Genomic DNA, 21575 nt, shown 5'->3' with positions numbered 1-21575 from the left:
AACAACTTGAAATCCCAGGGATTAGGACAAGTTAGATAAGTACATCTATCATTTCAACAAATAAACCAAAGATCCAAATTTGCTGGAAGCTGAGCCTTGTCTGTCTCTTTTCTCGAACCTCAGCCAAAAAGCCTTTGGAAAGAATTTTCTCCCTGCAATTTGACCTAACACCACACGCTCGACAAAAAAACACGACTAAATTGAAGTTTAGCGCAGTTCTTGTTTAATGTGAGAATGGTGGTAATTTGTATCCATATTTACCACCTTAAAGGTTATCTTATATTAACTCGGAAGTTAAAATTGTTGTTTTCTCATAAATTTGAAGGTTGACAGATAGTGTTAACTGCCATATAATTGAAACAAGTTGCAATCTCTTAACGTTACTCTTTTTGAAATGTGCTTTTCTTTACGTGGGTTGGAGTCAAGTGATGTCCTTTTCCATAAAATCTCAAATTATAAATTATTATATGCTGACTTGCAAATCATTTAAGTAGACCGTTTCAACGCTGTTTTAATGCACATACTTTTTTTTTAAACCATAAACTTCTACAAATGCCAGCTTTAAAAAAATAATGAAATACGTTTGAATTTTTTGGTGAACTGTTTCTTTAAGAACACTTTGTAAATGCATCAGGGTGGAAAAATCCTTTTGGACTCTTCGACCCTGAAGGGAGAGACAAGAGACCCAAACCGCTGGTGCTAGAACCTGCTGAAAGATCTAGAAATCCAGTCTCTGAACATACTTTATTTTTCTCAGAACTTTGCGGTAATTCATGTCTGTATTGATATACTGCACCTGACCTTCTCCTTCCAGTTTTATTTCGCAAAAGAGGGCAGCTAAAGGTATTGAAAGACATCTTGTACTTCTTTTCATTTCGTCACTTTGGAGAAATGGTGTGAATTGCCTCTATGCTTTATTGTCCTTCAAACTATTATGTTTGGACATCTTCCCATATTTGCAAACTTCGGAAAGTGTCGTATCCCTGTTATGTGCCTTGGTTGAAACGTGTGCTTGAGTTTTTAGGTCAGGTTCTGGTTCAGGAACATTAATCAATCCGCCTCATGCGCACTGAATGGAGCAGCTTCAGAAAGCATTCATTTGTTGTTGATCCAAATTGGTTGGTTAGTGGAATTCACCAAAACCAATTTTTACTTTGAATGCATGAAATTTTTGTTAAAAGTATCGGTGTGCCAACTTCCTTTGTCCAATACGGACAAGCATGAACAGTCAGAAACATGTAAAACAACCTCACGTGACAAAAGATAGGCCTTTAGGTTTTGTTGAAATGGAAAAGAGAGTGAAAACATTATCAAAGAGAGGAAAGCGAGGAAACCAGATAAATGCAGTTCAAACACGGGAAACACAGACGGGAGCGTATGTGAGAATTGGTGACATCATTTTGCCTGCAGTCATTGACAAAGTGAGGTCTGGCAATGAAGTCTTTCGGCACGGGAATCGGGGCCATTTTATGTGTATTTTTCAATTTTTCCAACGGTTTGCTTTTTGACAGCCCTCCGAGTTCAAGCACGTGAAACGGCTTTATCTCCCCCTAGACTTCATTTAAAGCACAAGTGACATCATTTCAGAGGCCAAGACAAAAGCTTCAGCCAAAAGCCAAGGAACCCTGGAACACTGAAGCTAATGGAACATCTTCTCTAAACTTCACATTGGCTTCTCACCCTTTTCTGCCTGCTCTGGGATTGTTTTCCTTTGTTTTGCATTTCACATTTATGATGCTTTAACAAGTATTTTATTTCCCTTCAGGCTAAGAATGGTTTTGAATTATGAAACACCGGCGAGAGACGAAGTTATGCTTCGTTTTAGCTGCATGGTCATTATGGGACCCTGCTTGCGGGATAGTCATAGCAAAAAAGATCAGTCAACATAATCTGTTTCATTTCTCAAAGTTTGTCTACTGAATAGCTATAAACGTATCACATTATTAATCTAGTTCTTTGGAAAGACACTTTGGATAAATGTGTCTTCTAAATGTCTTTGTAGTGTCTTTGAAATTGATTTTCCAGATTTTTTTATATTCTTTTTTAATGGACTACTCTGTAAACTGAATACATTTTAATATGAATTTCAATATGGCCAACATGTCATCATTAACATTTGACCTCAGAATTGAAAACACATTTTAGCTGAGGCCGACTGACACGTTGGACTACTGTATATCAAAGTTCCTTTGAGGGAAGGGAGTTCATCGGCCGGCCATTTTGGCAACAACCCCAGGCAGCTATTTTCTAGTCATGCAAGTACAGCTTTTATCTACTTGATGGGAAAGACGAAAAATCTGGTTGCTTGGTGAGAGATTACATGATGCATTTATTATAGCAAGAAATAAAAAGAGGAATAACCTCCGGGACCTGATCCATAGCTGTTCGTTTCTTCATTTATGCCATCGCAGATGTCGAATCAGAACAACAGCTTGCAGTAAAACAGAGCACATATTCATTTATCCACACATTGATTGCATTTCATTCAGATTTTTAGAGGTGTCTGGTAGTTCTCTGGTAGTTCTCCGGCTGGCACGCTGTCGGTTTCCGCTCTGGTGGTCAACTTAAAACCAAGAAAATATGCAGGCTTTATACAATAGATTTGTTTATCCTTTCTGTTGTAGTGCAATCTTTTCCCTTAATGAGAAGCAGATTAACCTGGCCTGCAAAGAACATGAACCGAGGCCTTTAAAAGCACACCGCATTCATAAAGATGATGTTATTTTGACCTCGCATTGGGGTGTCCGGTAGCCTGTGTCTGGTTTGTTTGTATGGACAGAACGGCACGCTTTGGCAGTTTAGAAAGTCGTATTAAATGGGTTAATTTATTGTATGGTTATGAGGTTATGATAAAATAAACGTGAGCTATGCTTTGGGCAGTATTAAATCATTTTAAATGGCTATGCCTGCCTTTGTAAATGGAGTAATGTTCTCCACTAGACACGAATTTTAGGATTATATTTATAAGGATAAGGTTAAGCACCAGGGGTAATTTTCCCCTCTGTGGGTTTTAAAATAGCACTTGTTAAACTATGTACACTCAAAATTACATTTGAAGGTGACATCACTTGCTTGGTTTATATTCAGGCATGTTTGAAGTGCAAAGTTTGTGAGTTCCAATCGATACCTTGAATTTACTGTAAGTCGCTTTAGATAAGTGTAAATGTAAACGATTTTTACGAAATTTTACAATTTACTTAAAATATGTCTTTTGTGTAATGTGGTTGACACGGTTGAGTCTTGGCTACTGCTTAAAGCTCAGGGTTTGAAGGTTTGAGCCCTGCCCCCTAGCATCTTTTAAAGGGATAGTTCAACCAAAAATGAATTATGAATTACATGAATTGTGAATCTCACATGAATCTCATGAATTACTTTCTCTCTGGTTGTTCCAAACTGTACATATTTCATTGTTTGGTTAAACACAGAGAAAGATATTTGGACGAATTCTTGTAACCAAACAGTTCTTGGACCCCATTGACTACCATAGTAGGAAAAATTACAATGGTAGTCAAAAGTGCCCCAGAACTTTTTTTGCTTCCCTACATTTTTCAAATGATCTTCTTTTGTGTTCAGCTGAACAATATTTTTATAATTATTAATAAGTAGTTTTTCCTACTATAGTAGTCAATGGTGTCCAAGAACTGTTGGGTTATAAGCATTCATGCAAATATCTTTCTCTGTGTGTTCATCGGAACAAAGAAATTTAAGGAGTTTGCAAGGAATTTGTGTATTGGGGCGAACTATCCCTTTAAGCCCAAGTTACTCCAGGGGGATTGTTCCAATGTACTGTACGTTGTTTCGGATAACAGCATCTGCTGAATGACTGCTTGCATACTAGAGGGGGTGATGTCTACAGAGAGCCAAAAGTAGATCTGGAAACCAAGAGATGATTTTAAACAGATCCACTTTACGCACTGATGCCCCTGGATTGTCTTTTGTTTTTCATGCCAAAGTCTTGACTTCCCCGAGCAGTTTGTCAGATACCTTTTCCTCTGAGTGAAAAGTCAATACAAATGCATCTTAGGGATTTGGCAACATTGGTAGAAATGATATTTTGTTTAGAGAGCGGATGATTATTAACTTTCCATCTGTTTGATTTGCAAAGACCTGCTCCTAGAAATAGATTTAGGCTGCTTATTCCGTTTTGTTTCACGTCTCCTTGCCTTACCATGATTCAAAGTTGTTTATAAAAGGCTTATGATGATTTATAAGTTTAGCGGTCAGGTCACATTTGATTGGAAATGTCAGTTTGATGCCATTTAGCTTCATCCAGTGTGAAGATGTAGTACAGTAAGTGGGTAAGAAACCTTTAATTTTATGTTTCAAACCGAGTTGTGGATATAAAGGCAAAAGTTACGAAATTGCAGCTTTACCATTATTTGTGACCGAACTGTTTAATTGTGTAAAAAAGCATTTTAATGGATTTGAATGGATAAGAATTTGCGTAATCGAAGTCTTTTCTCAATCAGATGTGTCCGTCGCTACGAGAGCCACGTGAACCGTTGTCATCAGTGCACCGCTACCTTCTCACCCTGCGGTCGCTTTATAGCTACTGGCTCAGAGGACCATTCTGTAAGTATACCTCAACCTGCTACATTCTTTGCAATGTTCTTTTTTCATAGCTTTGTACAGTATGTGAAGTTATAAAAGCAGATGTTCCGGTTCTACCCTGTTGCGAGTCTTGAGGCGGATAATAAAACTGCCATGGAAGTGCTGAAGACCACATTTCTTACATCGTATCTAAGGCCAAGGGTGAAACGTTTTGAGGTTCTGCAATCAGTACTGTTCCTGACAAAACAACTCTCTTTTCTTTCATCTCTTAATGGAGTAACATAACTTACATTATCATAAAAATGCTAAGTATATCAAATTTATAGTGTTTAACCTTAGTTCAGAAGAATTATTTAGTCCCAGATTTTTAACTGTTCACACAAAAAAATCCTTCTTGATTTACTGACCCTCGAGTTGTTGTTAATCTGTATCATTTTCTTTTTTCTGATGAACAGAGAGAAGGGGATTTAGATGAATGCTTATAACCAAACAGTTCTTGACCACCATTGACAACCATAGTAGGAAAACTTGCTTTATAATTGTTTTTGTTCTGTTGAAGAAGAACCGTTCTGATCGTCACTTTTGGCTACCATGGTAGTATGGTAGTCAATGGGGTGCAAGAACTGTTTGGTTATAAGCATTCTTCCAAATACCATTCTTTGTGTTCATCAGAACAAAGACATTTATATAGATTTGGAACAATTCAGTGTGAGTTAATGATGACCGAATTTTCATTTTTGAGTAAACTGTCCCTTTCAAGGTGATGGCAAAAATTTCTGGACAACTAACAGCTCCAAACAGAGTTGTAAACATGTTAAAAAAACACAAACATTGTCTTAAATGTTTTATTGTAGATGTGGGCTTAGGTTTGGATTTGGGAAAAAATCAATTTTTCTAGAATAAAAATATAGTTTTTTTTTGCCATGTTTGACATACATCGGCATTTACTACTTTCTGTCGGATTGGTAGAAGATTGCATTAAACTGTGCATTAAATGAATACCCTAAATGCAAGCTAGAGCCGAGAGATTAAGAGCAACCTACAATCATCTCTCTTCTGCTGGACCACTTTTTCCAGTGACCTCTTTAATTCTCCTCTCTGAGTATGTCTTATCATACGCAGCAGCTGCATCACATTTTCTGCTGAGGTTCTCCATGTCTTCTGCCAGAATTGTCAAAACAATTCACTCTTATGTGGACAATAGAGGGATATCCATACTTTCACGGTGCTGTAGTGTTAAAGCAGCTCTGTTTTTCTACCGAACAACTGACCGAATGACCTTCTGCAAAACGAAGAACGTTCCTCAACAATTTAATCAAAAGAAAACAACTCGCCATACTGGGTTGCGGCTCATGTGGATGACCTAGATTTAAGATTTCATAACTCCATGGCTTCTGTTGAATCTATATGATGTTTTCGCCAGCTCTAGTTTAAAAGCTAACCGGCCATCGTTGTAAATGTAAATTGTAATGGTTCGCTCTTGTAGGAAGATGGTTTCTTTGCCATGATTGTGTACGAGTCTGTGGAATAACACTTGCATGTTGATGACTGTTATTAATCACCAGCACAGGGCAAAGCAGGAGACGTTTGAGAGGATCTCCACGGCACTGCCCGCTTTCCAGTGTTTCTTGGAAGCTGACAGACAGAACAGTAGTGAGCTACTATGCTGTTGTTTGTGGCTGTCTTGAGAGTTCCATAAGCCAGATGCATTTGTCGATGTCTTTTATATGTTACAGACATTCGCAGTAAGGGTACTCCACCCCCCATCCCAAAAAATTCCAAGACCAAGTTACATTATTTCCAAGCAGTAAGACCGATGCAGTAGATTCAAGTGCGATCAACAAGATATGATGGATTCTGTGCCACATTTTAGAGTGATGACATGGTAAACACAGCCAATTGTGGTATTTTCCTAAGCTTTTTACCATCAGAGGAAAAAGTAGAAACAATGTCAGGAGGTTTCCTACTGGTGAGCGTTTTTGGGTATTAAGACAAGCAGGTCTTTGTAATCATTTTACATTCACATTTATGCATTTTGCCAACGCTTTTATCCAAAGCGACTCACATTGCATTATACTATACATTTGTTTTCTAAGCATTTTAAAGTTGCAATCTGTAACATTTAACTGGCAGTCACCGTTTTTTTATGTAAAATTGCAGGATATTTACTTATCTGTATGAGGGTTGAAGTCAAATGACTGAAATATCCTACGATAGCGTACCCGACAGCTCAGATTATAAATCATTATGGAGACAGTTTTGAACGCACTCCATAACAATCCATTACTTTTTCGTAAATGCTTCTTTAAAATAAAATCTGCTTAATTTAAATGAGGTGTGCATTTGATAGAAGTCTGGCTGCCTAGATAGTGACTGACTTTTCTGCAAAGGATGACCAGAATAACCATAAACACTGCCAAAACACTGTCAAGGAGATTTTGGAGTTTCACATGCATCTGTCTCTCGCTATCATTCAGCTTCAGGTCATTTGGGGTATTCTTTGAAACACAGTTTAAATGCAATCTTTATACTGCACTTTATTTTCGAATTTGTTCCATGGATTGTCAATTTACCATGTGTGGATGGATAACTAGATTATTATGGTTATGGTCTTTGAACAGATTATAAAATTAAAGACTTTCCATTGAATTTTTACAGTTACGCATTATTTAATATAGGCATGATCAGCCTATGCCTTCCACATTATCTGAGACTTCTTTGTCTTTACTGCAACTGACCTTTGACCCTTCTTCCAGGCTTATATATATGATACACGCAACAGCGGGTTTCTTCATAAACTCCAGAGACATTCCGATACAGTTCTAAATGTGCTGTTCAACCCTGCCAATCCAGAGGTAAGAACTGTTAAGATCATTAAGCAATAACTTTGTGTTATCATGATCTTGGTTGCTGTCGGTTGAATCGACACATAACACACCAATGTCTTTTCAGTAAAAACAAGGACGGTATAAATGAGTAAATATATGCAAAAAGTCAAGGCCAATCACAAAAGAGTGAAACCACAAGAAAGCAAACCAAAAAAGCAAACAAAAAAGCCTTGTAGTACATCTCAGTTCATTTATTATAGACTCAAATAAGACACTTTTTAAAAAAAAAATTATGATTGTTAAAACGTGAATGGCTTTTCTATTTGGGTCTATTCTTTTGTTTGGCAATCTTTATTCTGTTTTGCTTCTAACTTTCCTGCTGAAAAAAATCATCACAAAAATTCTAATGGTTTCCATTGAAATACCATTAGAAACCATTAGCTTTTTCCATTAAAACCATTACAAAATTCCTTTTTGTGATGTGTTATGGACATTACTCCAACAGTATTAATCTGCCAGATAACAACCCACCAATTCAATCCATCACATACCTATAGACACCATTATCATTTCCTTTAAAACCAAACAATTCCCATTATAACCATTAAATTCGGTGCAGGGTTCTTTTGTGTTTTTGTCAGCAGGGTAGAATCGAGTAGAAATGAGAGATCCAGGTTCCCTAGTACGTCCATCCTCTCAAATGACCGATTAAAACAACAAACCTCTCTGAAAAGCTCCTCAACTCTTTAATTTTATACTTTTCAAAATATGTATTTTCTGTGGGACGTATAAGGAAGCCCATCTTCCTTTCGGCGTAAAATGAATCCACAGAAAAAGCTTCCACAGGAGGTTTCAAGCAGTGAATCAAAGCGTCTGTGGGGGGGATCACGGTGAGACGCAGCACGAGTCTCCACACCCCTCACCCGTCCCAGCGGGTCTTCGCCTCGGTCCCACTTCTCCAGCTCGACTCAACACATCACTCATACAGGCCTGTTACAGCCATCATACTGCTATTTTAATAAACACAGTCCTCATGTTGAACGTTAGTCATACGTAACGGGCGCCAACAAACGTCTTTGTTTCATTCTGATGTTTGTGCAAACGCTTCTGCCAACTGTGCTAAAGTTAGAGGAAGTAATGGTTTTTAGGTAAATAGTTTGAGTGTGGTTGAAGGTATTATTCAGTCTGTTTTTATGTGTATGGAGGGCTGTGACTCAACTATGTATTCGGCCAAAGTTCTCAAGAGGGCTCTAAAGAAGTTTTAGATGAAACTTTTTCTCGTGTTGGGATGAAGATCACAACAGGTTTCAAGAGTCCAGTGAGTTTGTTCTTGTTTAGTGCCTATGGATTCAGCTTTTAATTTGCAAATTTGCAATCACTCGAACTGTTTTTGATCAGCGGTAGGGAGCGCATCCGATGGTGGCGTAACCCTGGACCGAGGAGCGCAGGGAAGTGGTAATTTATAGGGCTGTAAAATGTAAAATGTATTTAGCGCTACAGGACGTTTTTGCGAGGGAAAGTGTGATTCATGCATCGCAAATGTGTGGGATTTATAAAGCGCTTTGGAGCGAGCTCAGCGTGTGTCTCCGGACGAAAGCGATGCTGAGGTTGTGAAAACGAGGCGAGATCTTCCTTGATTCCTGTCATCATCTGGCCGGTATATCAATGAAAGAGCCGAAGTCCGAAGTCTTGCGTTCTCTCTGGCCCTTGAGTGAATGATCCCCTAAAATACTGATGTGATGTGCTATCCATTAAGAGCTTCGGCACATGGAAACCGGAGGAATATGGTGTCTTTGGCAAACAAACTCCAGTGATTTAAAGAGTCAAATAAAATACTTTACCAGCATCTGCTGTATACACACCAACTCACTTTGATTAACTGTTGAAAAGTTTTTGGTTATGAATATCTCAGTGTGATTATAAACTTGAAACTTTATGTGGTTCACCCCAAAATGAAAATTTAGTCATCATTTATTCACCCTCTTGTCGTTTCAAACCTTAGTGACTTTCTTCCGCAGAGCACAAAAGAAGGTATTTTGAAGAATGTTGGTAGCCGAACATAACCGAATCTTATGGACACGAAACCAATGAAAGTCAATGGGTTTGTGGGAACTGTCCCTTTTAGCCACATTGTTTTTTTAGCAATTAATCTGACAATATTAATCAATTTAATCGATCAAGCCCCCCTTACAGAACAGCATTTTTGCCATTTTTATTGGATGTATAGTATAAAGTCAGTTAAGGTGTCCTAGCAGAGAAACCACAAGTTTATTTTCCCCATGACACTGTTTGTACTCTGTGGCGCTAAACTGTTTAAACTGTTTGTTTGAGCATTCCATGTGGCTCATGTGTTTAGGGCGAGATTGTGTGTTGTGACAGGTAGAGTGTTCAGGAAAATAGTTTGAAACCATTCATTATTTTTGAAGTTCAGTTTTGATGAAGCTGTGTACAAATACATAAATCTTAAATTTAACACTTGCCACCTGTTACCAATATAATATTTACGCAAACATTTATAGTTTTTATGTGGGGCTTAAGTGTACAGATTGTGGGAACACATTAGCTTAGACTTCCGAGTGAGATTTATGAACCAGTCTGTCGTCTTACTTCCTGACCCCTTTACGTAAACTCGACTCCTTTTAACACTTTGTATGGCTTCCAGTTCTCCACGTCTGACTTTCTGGTTCCCCAGCAGTGGTTGGTCGTAGTGCCAGTACTTTTGAGCCATAACTCATCTAATAGTCATCTGCTTCATTCCTTATCATAGTGGAAAGATTGTGTGTTCACCTTTGTTTTGGTTGGATAGGTAATAGGAAAGCTTGAAGAAATGTGCAGTTGAACAGAACACTACTCAGACCTTTTATGGATAGGTAACCCTAGGAATCTACAGTATGAGACATAATACTGACTTTAAGGGTTTAATTCTGATTGATTTGACAACAACTGGTAATAGCTACAGCTGAAATTAGCATCATACCCAATATAAGGTGTAATGTCCTAATCTAGGCCCTTTTTGGACACTGTAAAAAAATGAAAGGTTATTTTTCAAGTTGATCCAACTTTTCATTTTTAACAGTGTTGGGTCTTTTGCTGATTGTAGATCCTGTGGTTTTTATGAGATGCGTTCCATTTTTCTGAAGACATCAAACTTTTTTCTTTTTCTGATGTTACCCGCAAATAGGAAAAACAGATAATATTGGTACACGGCCTCGTTTATGGTTTTAAATCAGTTGTATGAGAGGATTTATGATCGAGGATTTAAAAGTCTCTATGGCATGTTTCTCCTGTAAAACTAATTAAAAGTGAAGCAACACAGGGTGATGAGCCTAAGAGAAGAGAGTTATTGAGAATAAAATATCTAGTCAAATCAGGATCAGAATTCCTCTGTCATAGTGAAATATGAACATTTTCGAGGGCAATACATCAGTGTGCGACCACACATCAGGTTGACGTGATCTGTTGACACACGGAGAAGTACATTGAATTGGCCACATCATAGATGAAAAAACATTAAGGTTGAATAAATAGGAGATATTAGACACATCAGTTACATATCTGAGAGGTTTGTATTGTAAATAATTGGTTCGCTTTACAATAAGGATGTTACTTTTTTTAACATAATCTTATATTGATAAATGCTGTGGAAGTATTGTTCATTGTAAGTTCAAGTTTAACTAAAACTTTATTTAATTGTTAACAAATGCAACCTTATTGTAACATAATAGGTTAAATATTGTGTAATAAATATTGTCTCTTCTTTTAAAAATCCCAAAGATTTGGTTAATTTTAATATATTAAATTGGACAATACTTCCTGCAAGTGGTCCATTAAAACTTAGCTGGTTGTATTATCTGTGTTTATGTTGGACTGTATAAAAGATCAAACACTTGAACTGATCAACACAAGCTGTTGATAGAATTACTCAGATTTGTGACATGAAATCGATCACAGATCCTGGGCAGGATTACATTTACTGAAAATGGCCTTGACAAACTCTTCTAGGTCCAGCGCCAGTTGCAACAAAACCATTCAGTTACAAAAACTGTACTGTGATGTACTTGTCATGAAGCGTTTTCTTAACGCAAGGGGTTTGTTTTAGCCATCTGCCGTCTCAAGTGTCATGCTACAGTATTTACAGTTGCCATACATAATCATGCACCTGTTCTGCATTAGCTGCTTTTACTGCTGAAATGAAGTGTTCTCTGGGGAAGGTCACAGGTTTATCACTTAATCTAGGTATATTTCAACAATCAGTCTGCTGACACTGTTATGCCATTCCTTTCAAGGGCCAAAGTGTTTTAGGAAGAAAAAAATAAAAATGCACATTTGGCTTCCTCTGATCCATTATTCTTTAATCACATAATAACTTCCAGTCCTATATATTCTGTTTTATATTCCCCAGTGTGAATCACTCCTGTTGTTTTGAGCTCGTACTGATATGCACATGGCCTTGGGAATTCCAGGCACCATTTGCCTATTTTCGTTCTGAAGTCTTATTCTACTTTCTGAGGCTGGATGTGGAAAGTCTTAGTGGTCCTTGTCATTCTGGCTCAGTTACAGAGGCCTATGGAGTTCAATAGTTAAATTCATGATTCAACATGTGTTCTCTTTGTTTCAAGTCCCATGCACAACTTGATCATTTAATAGAATGTCGTTACTTATTTGATATTACAATATATAGCCCCAGTAAAAATTAGGAGACCATTCCAAATGTTTATTTTATCAGGATTCCTAGTGGTCATTCCAATTCAGTGTCTGTTGATTTCAACAAAATCAAACCTCAGGAGTGACAAAGTCATCCAACAGCAATGTGAAAGACTGACATACAAATTGAAAGGTTTTCACATTAAAAAATGATTTTTGAACTTCAATTAAATGTACAAATATTACTATTCCTTAAAGTTGAATATGAACTTTGCAGTATTTGAGGTCTGAAAAATACAGATCATGTTTTCTGTTATTTAAATCTGTTTCTTCAGTTTTCATCTTCTGCAAAAAATGCATATAGAATATAATGTTTTGAGTTGAAATAAGGTATAAATGTTGTTATAAATATCACAAAAATGATAATTTTGCCTAAACACATACCTATAAAAAGTAAATTCTGAAAAACTGAAATTAACATTTAAATGGTCTCTTCATTTTTTCTGCGGCTGTGTAATATAATACTCTATCAATACTCATTTCAGTAATGCGTATATGTTACGATAAAAACATTGTTGACTTTCAGGTATTTGTTAAGTTTTATAATGACTTTGTTTACTCTAGCAATCCCATCTATTTTTTCACCACATCCCCTATATAGCACATATTATTTCAGCACAGTCACTTGTAGCACATGGATTTTCAGAGCAATGTGTGACGAGAAAGAGTTATATCTTTAGGCAAGCACCGGACTTTATTGCATAAACAGCTGTAGCTGTATCTCTTGGCTGCTTTGTGATTTTAAGTTTGGACATATCCTCCTCTAAGAAAGCCATGTAGCATTAAACGGCTACAAACCCTTGAGGTCATGGTTTATCTCTGCATTCATTTCCAGTGGCGTAATAAACAGATATTTCCCTTGCAATATTTTCGCAAGCATTTGTACTCGCATGCAGTATTTATATTCATCTCATTATTTCTGGGGTAATAACCTTCATGCTATTGTTTATGATAGAATTATTATTGATGATCAATAAGTAACGTTTCCAGAATAGATATTTTTAACTGTATCATGGTTATGCCTACACCAAAATTGTATTTTTATAGATTAGAAACCTATTAGATACCATTGTTTTATTTTTTGTGTTTATTGCTCAAGTTTTACAATGTGAACAATATTACTTGAGTATTTTACATGAATACTATATATTTTTTTTTGCTATTAGATGGAATTAAAGAGATGCTCCCTAGGCCTAAACCAAGCAGTGGGCTCTTTAATATTTATAATAAGAAAGTTTAACCACAGATGCTTTTTATACTATTGTAGTGATCTCTGCCAGTGGTGATGTCATCCTCTTTCCATGACACCTAACCCTGTTTTAATGCAATTCAGGGGTAAATTTCTCCCAGGTTTTGGCACCAGTTTGTTCACAAGTGACTTGTTTTCCTCTTTTAATGACATAACAAGCCACACATGCTTGTTACTGTATTTAGTCAGTTAAATATGGTATTATAATAGTTATTGTCTCACTTGAAATCTTTCATTGTTTACTCATGGTCAAGTCAATCTAATCCTAAATGACTTGTACTTGACTTCAGATATTCACCTTTGGTGTTCAATGGGGAAAAAGAAAGTCATACAGATTTTTAACGCATGACAGAGTTTTCATTTTTGGGTAAACTTTTCCCTACGTTCAATTATTCTATTCTTTGTTTGAAAACACTGGCTTTTTGTGTCATTAGGACATTTAAGGATGAGTCATTGTTGGCAGATGCATGAGGTAAGATTAAAAGTCATTTAAACAGTGGTTTGAGCACATGAAGATGTCTTAGTAGCTGTGTTAGTCAGATGCCAGGGGTGTGAGTCACACACTTTGTTCTGTATACCTCTGAAAGAATAATCTCTATTAGCGGTTCTAGACATCTTCTACATATACACACAGCTTGACCACCTAGTGCAAGTGAGAGTCTTTCCAATATGGAGATTCTCTCCAAAAGCCAAGTCCGAGACGTTCCTGTGGAAGTCATGCTAAAATGTGACCCTGCTGTGACATTTACAGCTGTCTTCTATGATATTACAAGTTCTGGACAACACCATAACAGCTTTATGCAGAACCTTATATGTCTTTGTCTGCATATTTGCACAGGCATCCAATCACGAGAATTTGTTCTTTGTTTACCTTCTGTAATGTGGAGTGTTTTTTTTGTGATCTTTTCTTCAGTCGACGATATTGCTGTTATTTATAAGAGTCTGATTGTTCATAAAAAAAGTGTCTTTAAAGTCATCCTTCATAACTTTGAATTTAATTTAGAGGTCAAATACGACATATGGCAACCTTAATATACCTGCTACAGGACTATAATGCGACTAAAGATTAAATATATTGTACTGTATGTGTTGCATATTACATTACTAAGAAGTCATTTAGTCAATAGTGAATTTTTCAGAGCAACCTAAACATCACTGCAGCAAATGGCTTCTCAGTGAAACGCTTTCAAATTCTCTCACCCAGTCTTCAACACATCAAAATTGGTGAATAATAGAGTAAATCCAGCAAGATGGCATATTTTCCTCATTATATAACTCTTGTGGCTTTGGGCAGTGGCACTGTCAGTCTTCTTTGTCTCAGTTTTTCCCTCATAAGGTCCACAAATCTAGACTTTTTTGGAGGCTCTTCTATATATTGACATCAGCCGTGAGTCTGGCAGCCAGCTTTCAGTTCTCATTGCTACCGTCCTTTACTTTTTACATATATCGAATATCCTGCTGTGAGCTACAACGTACATGTAAACATGTCTCCAAGTTTAACATCGATACGTTCTTTAACTTTTTTCAAGTCTGGATTTGTATTTGTTCCATACTTTGCAGTCAGTTGGTGCACCCTGCAGTAAATCAGGTTATTTTGGATCAAGAATTGCGATTTATTGTCAGGTTGCTTGTAAAATCATTTGTAGGCAAAAGTATACTCATATGGTAGCATTACGAATGAAATAAAGATCAAGAAAGGAGGATCATAATACATGGAAAAGAAAATTCCTTCCTAATAATTCATTATTTTTGTAGGTTGAGAGCTTTTATGATGGAAACCTCTTTATGCATTATTTTTTCAACAAAACATATTTCTTCCAACTTCATTATCTGTTATTTATATCTTCATGAGTATGAAAAGTAATAAAGGCATGTTTATACTGGATTTGTATTTACACTTAATCTAAGACAGGTATTTTCTGATAAGTCTGAAGAGAATTTTTCAATTTGTCAGAGACGTTTTCATGAAGTTTAATTTATTTGATACATATCTAATCCATAGGGGGGCACGGTGGCTTAGTGGTTAGCACGTTCGCCTCACACCTCCAGGGTTGGGGGTTCGATTCCCGCTTCCGACTTGTGTGTGTGTGGAGTTTGCATGTTCTCCCCGTGCCTCGGGGGTTTCCTCCGGGTACTCCGGTTTCCTCCCCTGGTGCAAAGACATGCATGGTAGGTTGATTGGCATCTATGGAAAAATTGTCCGTAGGGTGTGAGTGCGTGAGTGAATGAATGAGTGAGTGTGTGTGCCCTGCGATGGGTTGGCACTCCATCCATCCTGCCTTGATGCCCGATGACTCCTGAGATAGGCGCAGGCTCCCCGTGACCCGAGGTAGTTCGGATAAGCGGTAGAAAATGGAATGGAATGGAATATCTAATCCATCTCAAATACCCGAACTCAAAAGAAATCTGGATCTGAATGTGATGTGTGACGAAGGGTACGGATCCAGGATCAGCGTCGCCTAGGAAACGGCCCGGCAGCTAATGCCGATCACCTACTCCTGAGGCCGATTAGCTGCCGGACATATAAGCCACGTGCACGCGCCACTCTGGGGCTGGTCTCCCAAGCAACTAACACTGTGTCTTTTTTGCAGAGTCACAACGGACACAAGACGGCAGATGAAACAACCCCGGAGGGGGAATTTATTACAATATTGAACCAATAATCCACAATGTGAAAACCCGGGTGCTTGAAATCAGGAAACTGCCAGTCCGTGCTCGTGCAATAAAGTTCTCCTCGCTTCACTCGAAACAACCCCCCTCCGGGCTTGTTTCATCTGCCGTCTTGTGTCCGTCGTGCCACAAGTGGTGGAGAATGCGGGCAACTTGGTAAGAGACCGTCCCCGATAAAATTTTCCTAACGATTGTTTCACTGTGATCTCAGGAATAACGGACACGCTCTCTCTCTAGGAGGCCGAAGATAGAAGAAATGGTACGCCGCCTCACGGAGGTAGCCGTCCGCCAGCAACAGTGTTTCGACCAGATGGTGGCCAGACAAGAGCGATCTGATCAGGCACTGGAACAGCTACAGACGACCACACTGCAGAGTTCGCGGTCGGAACCCCGTCACCAAGCGTCCCTGCTGTTGACAAAAATGAGCGCCCAGGATGAAGTCGAAGCATACCTGCACACGTTCGAGGTAATCGCTACCAGAGAGGGATGGGGCAACGAGTTATGGTCGCGCACGCTAGCGCCCTTCCTAACGGGGGAAGCGCAGCGCGCCTACTATGCCCTATGTTCAGTCGAGTGGGTTTCCCCAGCGCCATCTTGATGGACCAGGGTACTCCCTTCATGTCCCGGCTGATGAATGACCTCTGCCAGCTATTCAAGATTAAACAGCTCCGCACATCAGTGTACCATCCCCAGACGGGGCCCGGAGTCGTCGTAAGGCAACTGCCCTACCGCGTACCCGAAGCCTGTCGGCAGGCTATCGAGGAGGAAGTGCAGCGAATGATCCAGTTAGGAGTCATTGAGCCATCACGTACCCCGTGGTCCAGCCCGATCGTGATGGTTCCCAAGCAAGACAGCACCCTCCAGTTTTGTAACAATTATCGGAAGCTCAATGAGGTCTCATCATTTGACGGATACCCCATGCCGCGGGTGGATGAGTTGCTCTAGCGCCTCTTTAGGGCTCGGTATATCTCCACTCTTGACCTCTCTAAGGGGTACTGGCAAGTCCCGTTGTCGGCTGAGGCCAAAGAGAAGAAGGCCTTAAGCACCCCCAGTGGCCACTGGCAGTAGGGTCCTACCGTTTGGCCTACATGGAGCCCCCGCGACATTCCAGAGAATGATGAACCTAGTACTGGGTCCCCACCAAAGTTATGCAGCGGCCTACATTGACGACGTGGTGATACATTCTGAAGGCTGGGAGGAACATCTAGACCGACTCCGGAGGGTGTTCGACGAGTTGCGTCCGGCCGAACTCACAGCCAACCCAAAGAAGTGTCACCTGGGTCTAACAGGGTCGAAGTACCTGGGATATTAGATCGGTCGGGGACTCATCAGACCCCAGGTGAAGAAGGTGGAGGCTGTGTGGTCTGCAGTCTGGCCGACCACAAAGACCCCGGTGCGTGCATTTCTAGGGTTGGCGGGCTACTATCGCTGTTTCATCCCTCATTTCTCCTCGATAGCTAGGCCCCTAACAGACCTGACGAAGAAAGGACATCCAGAGGCCCTGAAGTGGAGGGCCGAGGCGGAGACAGCATTGCGGACCCCTAAGCAAGAGCTCATCTCGTCACCGGTCTGTACCCCCTGGACTTCAAGTATACATTCGTCCTCCAGACGTACGCCTCCGACACCGGTCTGGAGGCAGTCCTATCCCAGGTCCAGGAAGGAGAGGAACATCCCGTCACATACATAAGCCGCAAGCTGACGCCGGCCGTGACCAGGTACGCGGCAGTAGAGAAGGAGGCCATGGCCGTGAAGTGGGCAGTCCTGGAGCTGCGCTACTACCTGCTGGGCCGAAGCTTTACCCTGGTCGCAGACCACGCTCCCTTACATTGGATGGCCCGAGCAAAGGATACCAACGCCTGGGTAACCTGTTGGTTCCTTGCACTCCAGGACTTCCACTTCACGGTGCGACACCGAGCCGGGGCCTCGAATGGCAACGCGGACGGGTTGTCGCGGATGTGGTCCGGTTGGGCAGGTCTGTTAGGTAACACTTCCCTCCCACCCTTATTAACATCAGGTAGACGCTTGGGGGGGGAGTGTGGCCGAGGGTACAGATCCAGGATAAGCGTCGCCTAGGAAACGGCCCGGCAGCTAATGCTGATCACCTACACCTGAGGCAGATTAGCTGGCGGGCATGTAAACCACGTGCACGCGCCACTCTGGGGTTGGTCTCCCAAGCACCTAACACTGTGTCTTTGTCTGTTTTGCAGAGTCAAGCGAGTGAAGCGAGGAGGACTTTATTGCACGAGCACGGACTGGCAGTTTCCTGATTTCAAGCACCCGGGTTTTCACATTGTGGATTATTGGTTCAATATTGTAATAAATTCCCCCTCCGGGGTTGATTCATCTGCCGTCTTGTGTCCGTTGTGTCTCTAGCCGGGCCACAGATGTTTTACAGACCAGATCATATGTTCTAAGCACTATTCTGCTTTTCAAATGTCTCCAAAATGTCTTTCAAGATATTTGAATTGTGTTGATAAAGACAGGTATGTGAGTGTCCTCAGATCCCAGTCCATATTGTTGCAAAGACAGTTTTATGTCACTCTTTAAAATCTGACTGAACAGCATCCAGTCTATGACAAACCAGTGAGGTCAATCTTGTTATCTCGGTCTATATCCCTTCCAGGCACCATGTGACAGTTGGTTTCTCTTCCCTGGGTGTCACTTGCGAGGCCTTGCTTCTGATTTGTGCTTATCACAAAATCGAAAGACATTCACTGTCAATAGAAATTCCCTGAGGTGACAGGAATTCCAGTAATCCAAGTTCCTATTAAATGGGGTCTCATAACTAAAGCTAATTCTCTTCAGGAGAGCACAATTCAAAGAGCAGAACATAAAAGTTTCAGAACAATTTTATTAGTGAAAATAAATAAATGAAAACCATCAACTTTGTTAGTTCATCATACGGACAACAGATGTGTTGTTATGAAATGTACTGTTTTTACATTGTGGTTTTATGGCAATGCTCGATTAGAAAATTGCCCGAGCTATGCTGTCGATTACATAAACCAACACAGAAGATGCATTTTAGGAAGTAATAACTGCAAACAAGCACGTATTTGCATATATATGATTCTTTTATCATCTTTTTATCCAAGATCCAGGATGTTTTATAACTGACGGTTTTTTTTCACAGCTGTTGACTGGAACACTAAATGGAATGCTGGCTTTGTTTCATTCGGTCGACTCTTCGCTTCTGTCTTAAGCTTGGGATCTATGCACTACAACCCCAAAGGATCGGTGCTTTCTCATGTCTGCTCTCTGCCTAATGAGATTCTTACATCAGCGAGATTACTGTACTGACGTGCCACCTCTGTGGGACCTACATCATGGACAGGATCTGTGATTTCATCGGTCCAGCGGCCATTGAAAACCTACAGATGTGACAACATGCTCACGCCCTGAACCCTCGAGCCAAAGACGCACCCTCGGAGAAAAGTTCAAGTGAATTTATGTAGTTCAGCAACACGTTTGTATGGTGACAAAGATACGTTCATATATTGATGTGTATAATGTTTAAGCGCCTTCATCTTGTATAAGCGGATTGATTTGATATCAAATGTTAATATGTTTTATAATGTGCATGAACTCATCCTGATACTTTTTACCAGCATGTAAAATAAAACAGATTTTCAGCAACTTGTGTGGTGCTCTGCTTGATATCCAAACAAAAACTAAATTAAAAAAAATGGCAAATGTGGTGTACTGAATATTATATTATTAATGTCTATGTTATATTTTCTGTGTAATGTTTATAACAGCCATTAACCTGAATCATATTGCAGAACATCAGCGATCCCTGCGATTTAGATTTAAAAAAGTTTGCGGTTTTGAGGCAAGACACTTGTCAAGACCAAATACATCCGTTGTGGCGCCAACAGGTCTTACACTGCCTCCATGTAAGGGATAGAGAGGAATGTTTGTGTTTAATGATGGGTGGTGTCCACTACACAGCTGGCAGCTTTTCGGCACCAATAACTTCTCTGAGATCATTCTGTTCTCTGCCCATTTTGCAACAAACCTATCCCGTAGGGGGTTATCTGTAGCAGAACACTGCAAAGAGAGGGCGTTTCACATGACTCTTTACGACAATATAAAACATGCAATATACAGTATAAATGTATATTTGTCAATTTATTTATGAATGTAGGTTCCAGGATATGCATCATATCAGTGGATCTTAAGAGAATAGTTCACCAAAAAATCATCCCCATTGACTTTCCATAGAAGGAATAAAAATTACTATGGATAGGTCAATTGGGACCATTTTGTGTGAACTGTTCCTCTAAAATGCTTGTAAGCTCTTCTGAGTCCAGCTGCCAGGCATATATCAGATCTTAATAAAAGAAGTCTAGAGAAAATTACATTTATTAGGTTGTTTATTGTCAAAACATTTGGACACTTACACTTTTAAAAATAAAGGTGGTTCACAAGGAAATAACTTTTTTTATCGAAATGGTTCCATAGAGAACCTTTATCATCCGAAGAACCTTTCTGTTTCACAAAGTGTTCTTTGTGGCGGAAACATTTCCTTGCGATTATAAAAAGGTAAGAAAGAGATGGTTCTTTAAAGAACCTTTGACTGAATGGTTCTTTGTGGACCCAATAATGGTTCTTACTGTATATGTCATCGCTCTGAAGAACCTTTTAAGCACCTTTATTTTTTGACACCATTTATCAGAAGTAATTCTTTCCTTAGACATTTTTGGGGTTGCTTTCATTCAACTGGTCATTTTATGGGATATATGAATTTTACACAGATGTGTTTCATCACAAAACCATACATAACTATGGTTGTGTTGTGTTCTTCTAAATCTGACCAACCAAAATATGCTGAAACGTCAGGTTTGAGCTGTACTATATTTAGCTGAAGTCAGTTGTGTCTCATTTGTTTGAGAATGAATCAGTGTTGCTTCTTCTGCTTCCTATTAAAGTGACAATGTAGGTCACACTTTTCAGTTAACTTTCATGTAACAATATGTGAACCTGGACAACAAAACTAGTCATTCGAAATTGAGATTTATTTACATTTATTCATTTGGCAGACGCTTTTATCCAAAGCGACTAACATTGCAATACCCTATACATTTATACATAGGTATGTGCAATCCCTGGGATCGAACCCACAACCTTGCATTGTTAACGCAATGCTCTTACCACTGAGCTACAGGAAAGCACCATCTGAGAGCTGAATGAACAAACTTTCCATTGATATATGGTTTGTGAGGATAGGACAATATTTGGGCTAGGAAATAGGTTTGTTTTAATGCTCCCTATTGGGTTACCGCTGTAATGATGTTGGTTTAGAGTAGATGAACCTGCAAGCAGAAATACTAAGCTGTACACAGATATCAAACTGGAGTGGGTAATTCCCAAAAAGCTGGCAGCAGTGAGTGAAGTTTGTAGACATTTCTCGCCATTATTATTCACGATTTTGCTGAATTCACTCACAAATTAAAAAAATATATGTATTTAGGGTTGGAAATTTACAAGATATCTTAATGGAACATGTTCTTTACTTAAAGGAGTAGTTCACTTTCAAAATAAATGTTATATTATTTTACTCACCTCCATGT

At 39.3% G+C, this 21575-nt stretch overlaps 1 protein-coding gene across 6 annotated transcripts in view; it reads left to right on the top strand.

Moving 5' to 3' along the window:
- wdr27 (WD repeat domain 27) overlaps window positions 1-19638 on the top strand; it is a 39102-nt gene extending 19464 nt beyond the window's left edge. For 4 of the 6 annotated variants that reach the window (XM_056761572.1, XM_056761569.1, XM_056761568.1 and 1 more), the window contains 3 exons: window positions 4470-4572; window positions 7308-7406; window positions 19136-19638. In XM_056761572.1, coding sequence (XP_056617550.1) covers window positions 4470-4572; window positions 7308-7406; window positions 19136-19204 — 271 coding nt within the window. In that variant the 3' untranslated portion in view covers window positions 19205-19638. Of the gene's footprint in view, window positions 1-4469; window positions 4573-7307; window positions 7407-16213; window positions 16469-18209 lie in introns of all 6 variants that reach the window. The other 2 variants (XR_008908448.1, XM_056761570.1) reach the window with 2 other exon arrangements.
- The last annotated feature ends 1937 nt before the right edge of the window (window positions 19639-21575 follow it).

The sequence above is a fragment of the Triplophysa dalaica genome, chromosome 11 (assembly GCF_015846415.1).
Source record: "Triplophysa dalaica isolate WHDGS20190420 chromosome 11, ASM1584641v1, whole genome shotgun sequence".
Taxonomy (NCBI): Eukaryota; Metazoa; Chordata; class Actinopteri; order Cypriniformes; family Nemacheilidae; genus Triplophysa; species Triplophysa dalaica.
The sequence above is the reverse complement of the archived record's forward strand: the minus strand, read 5'-3'. Positions and strand labels throughout refer to the sequence as shown.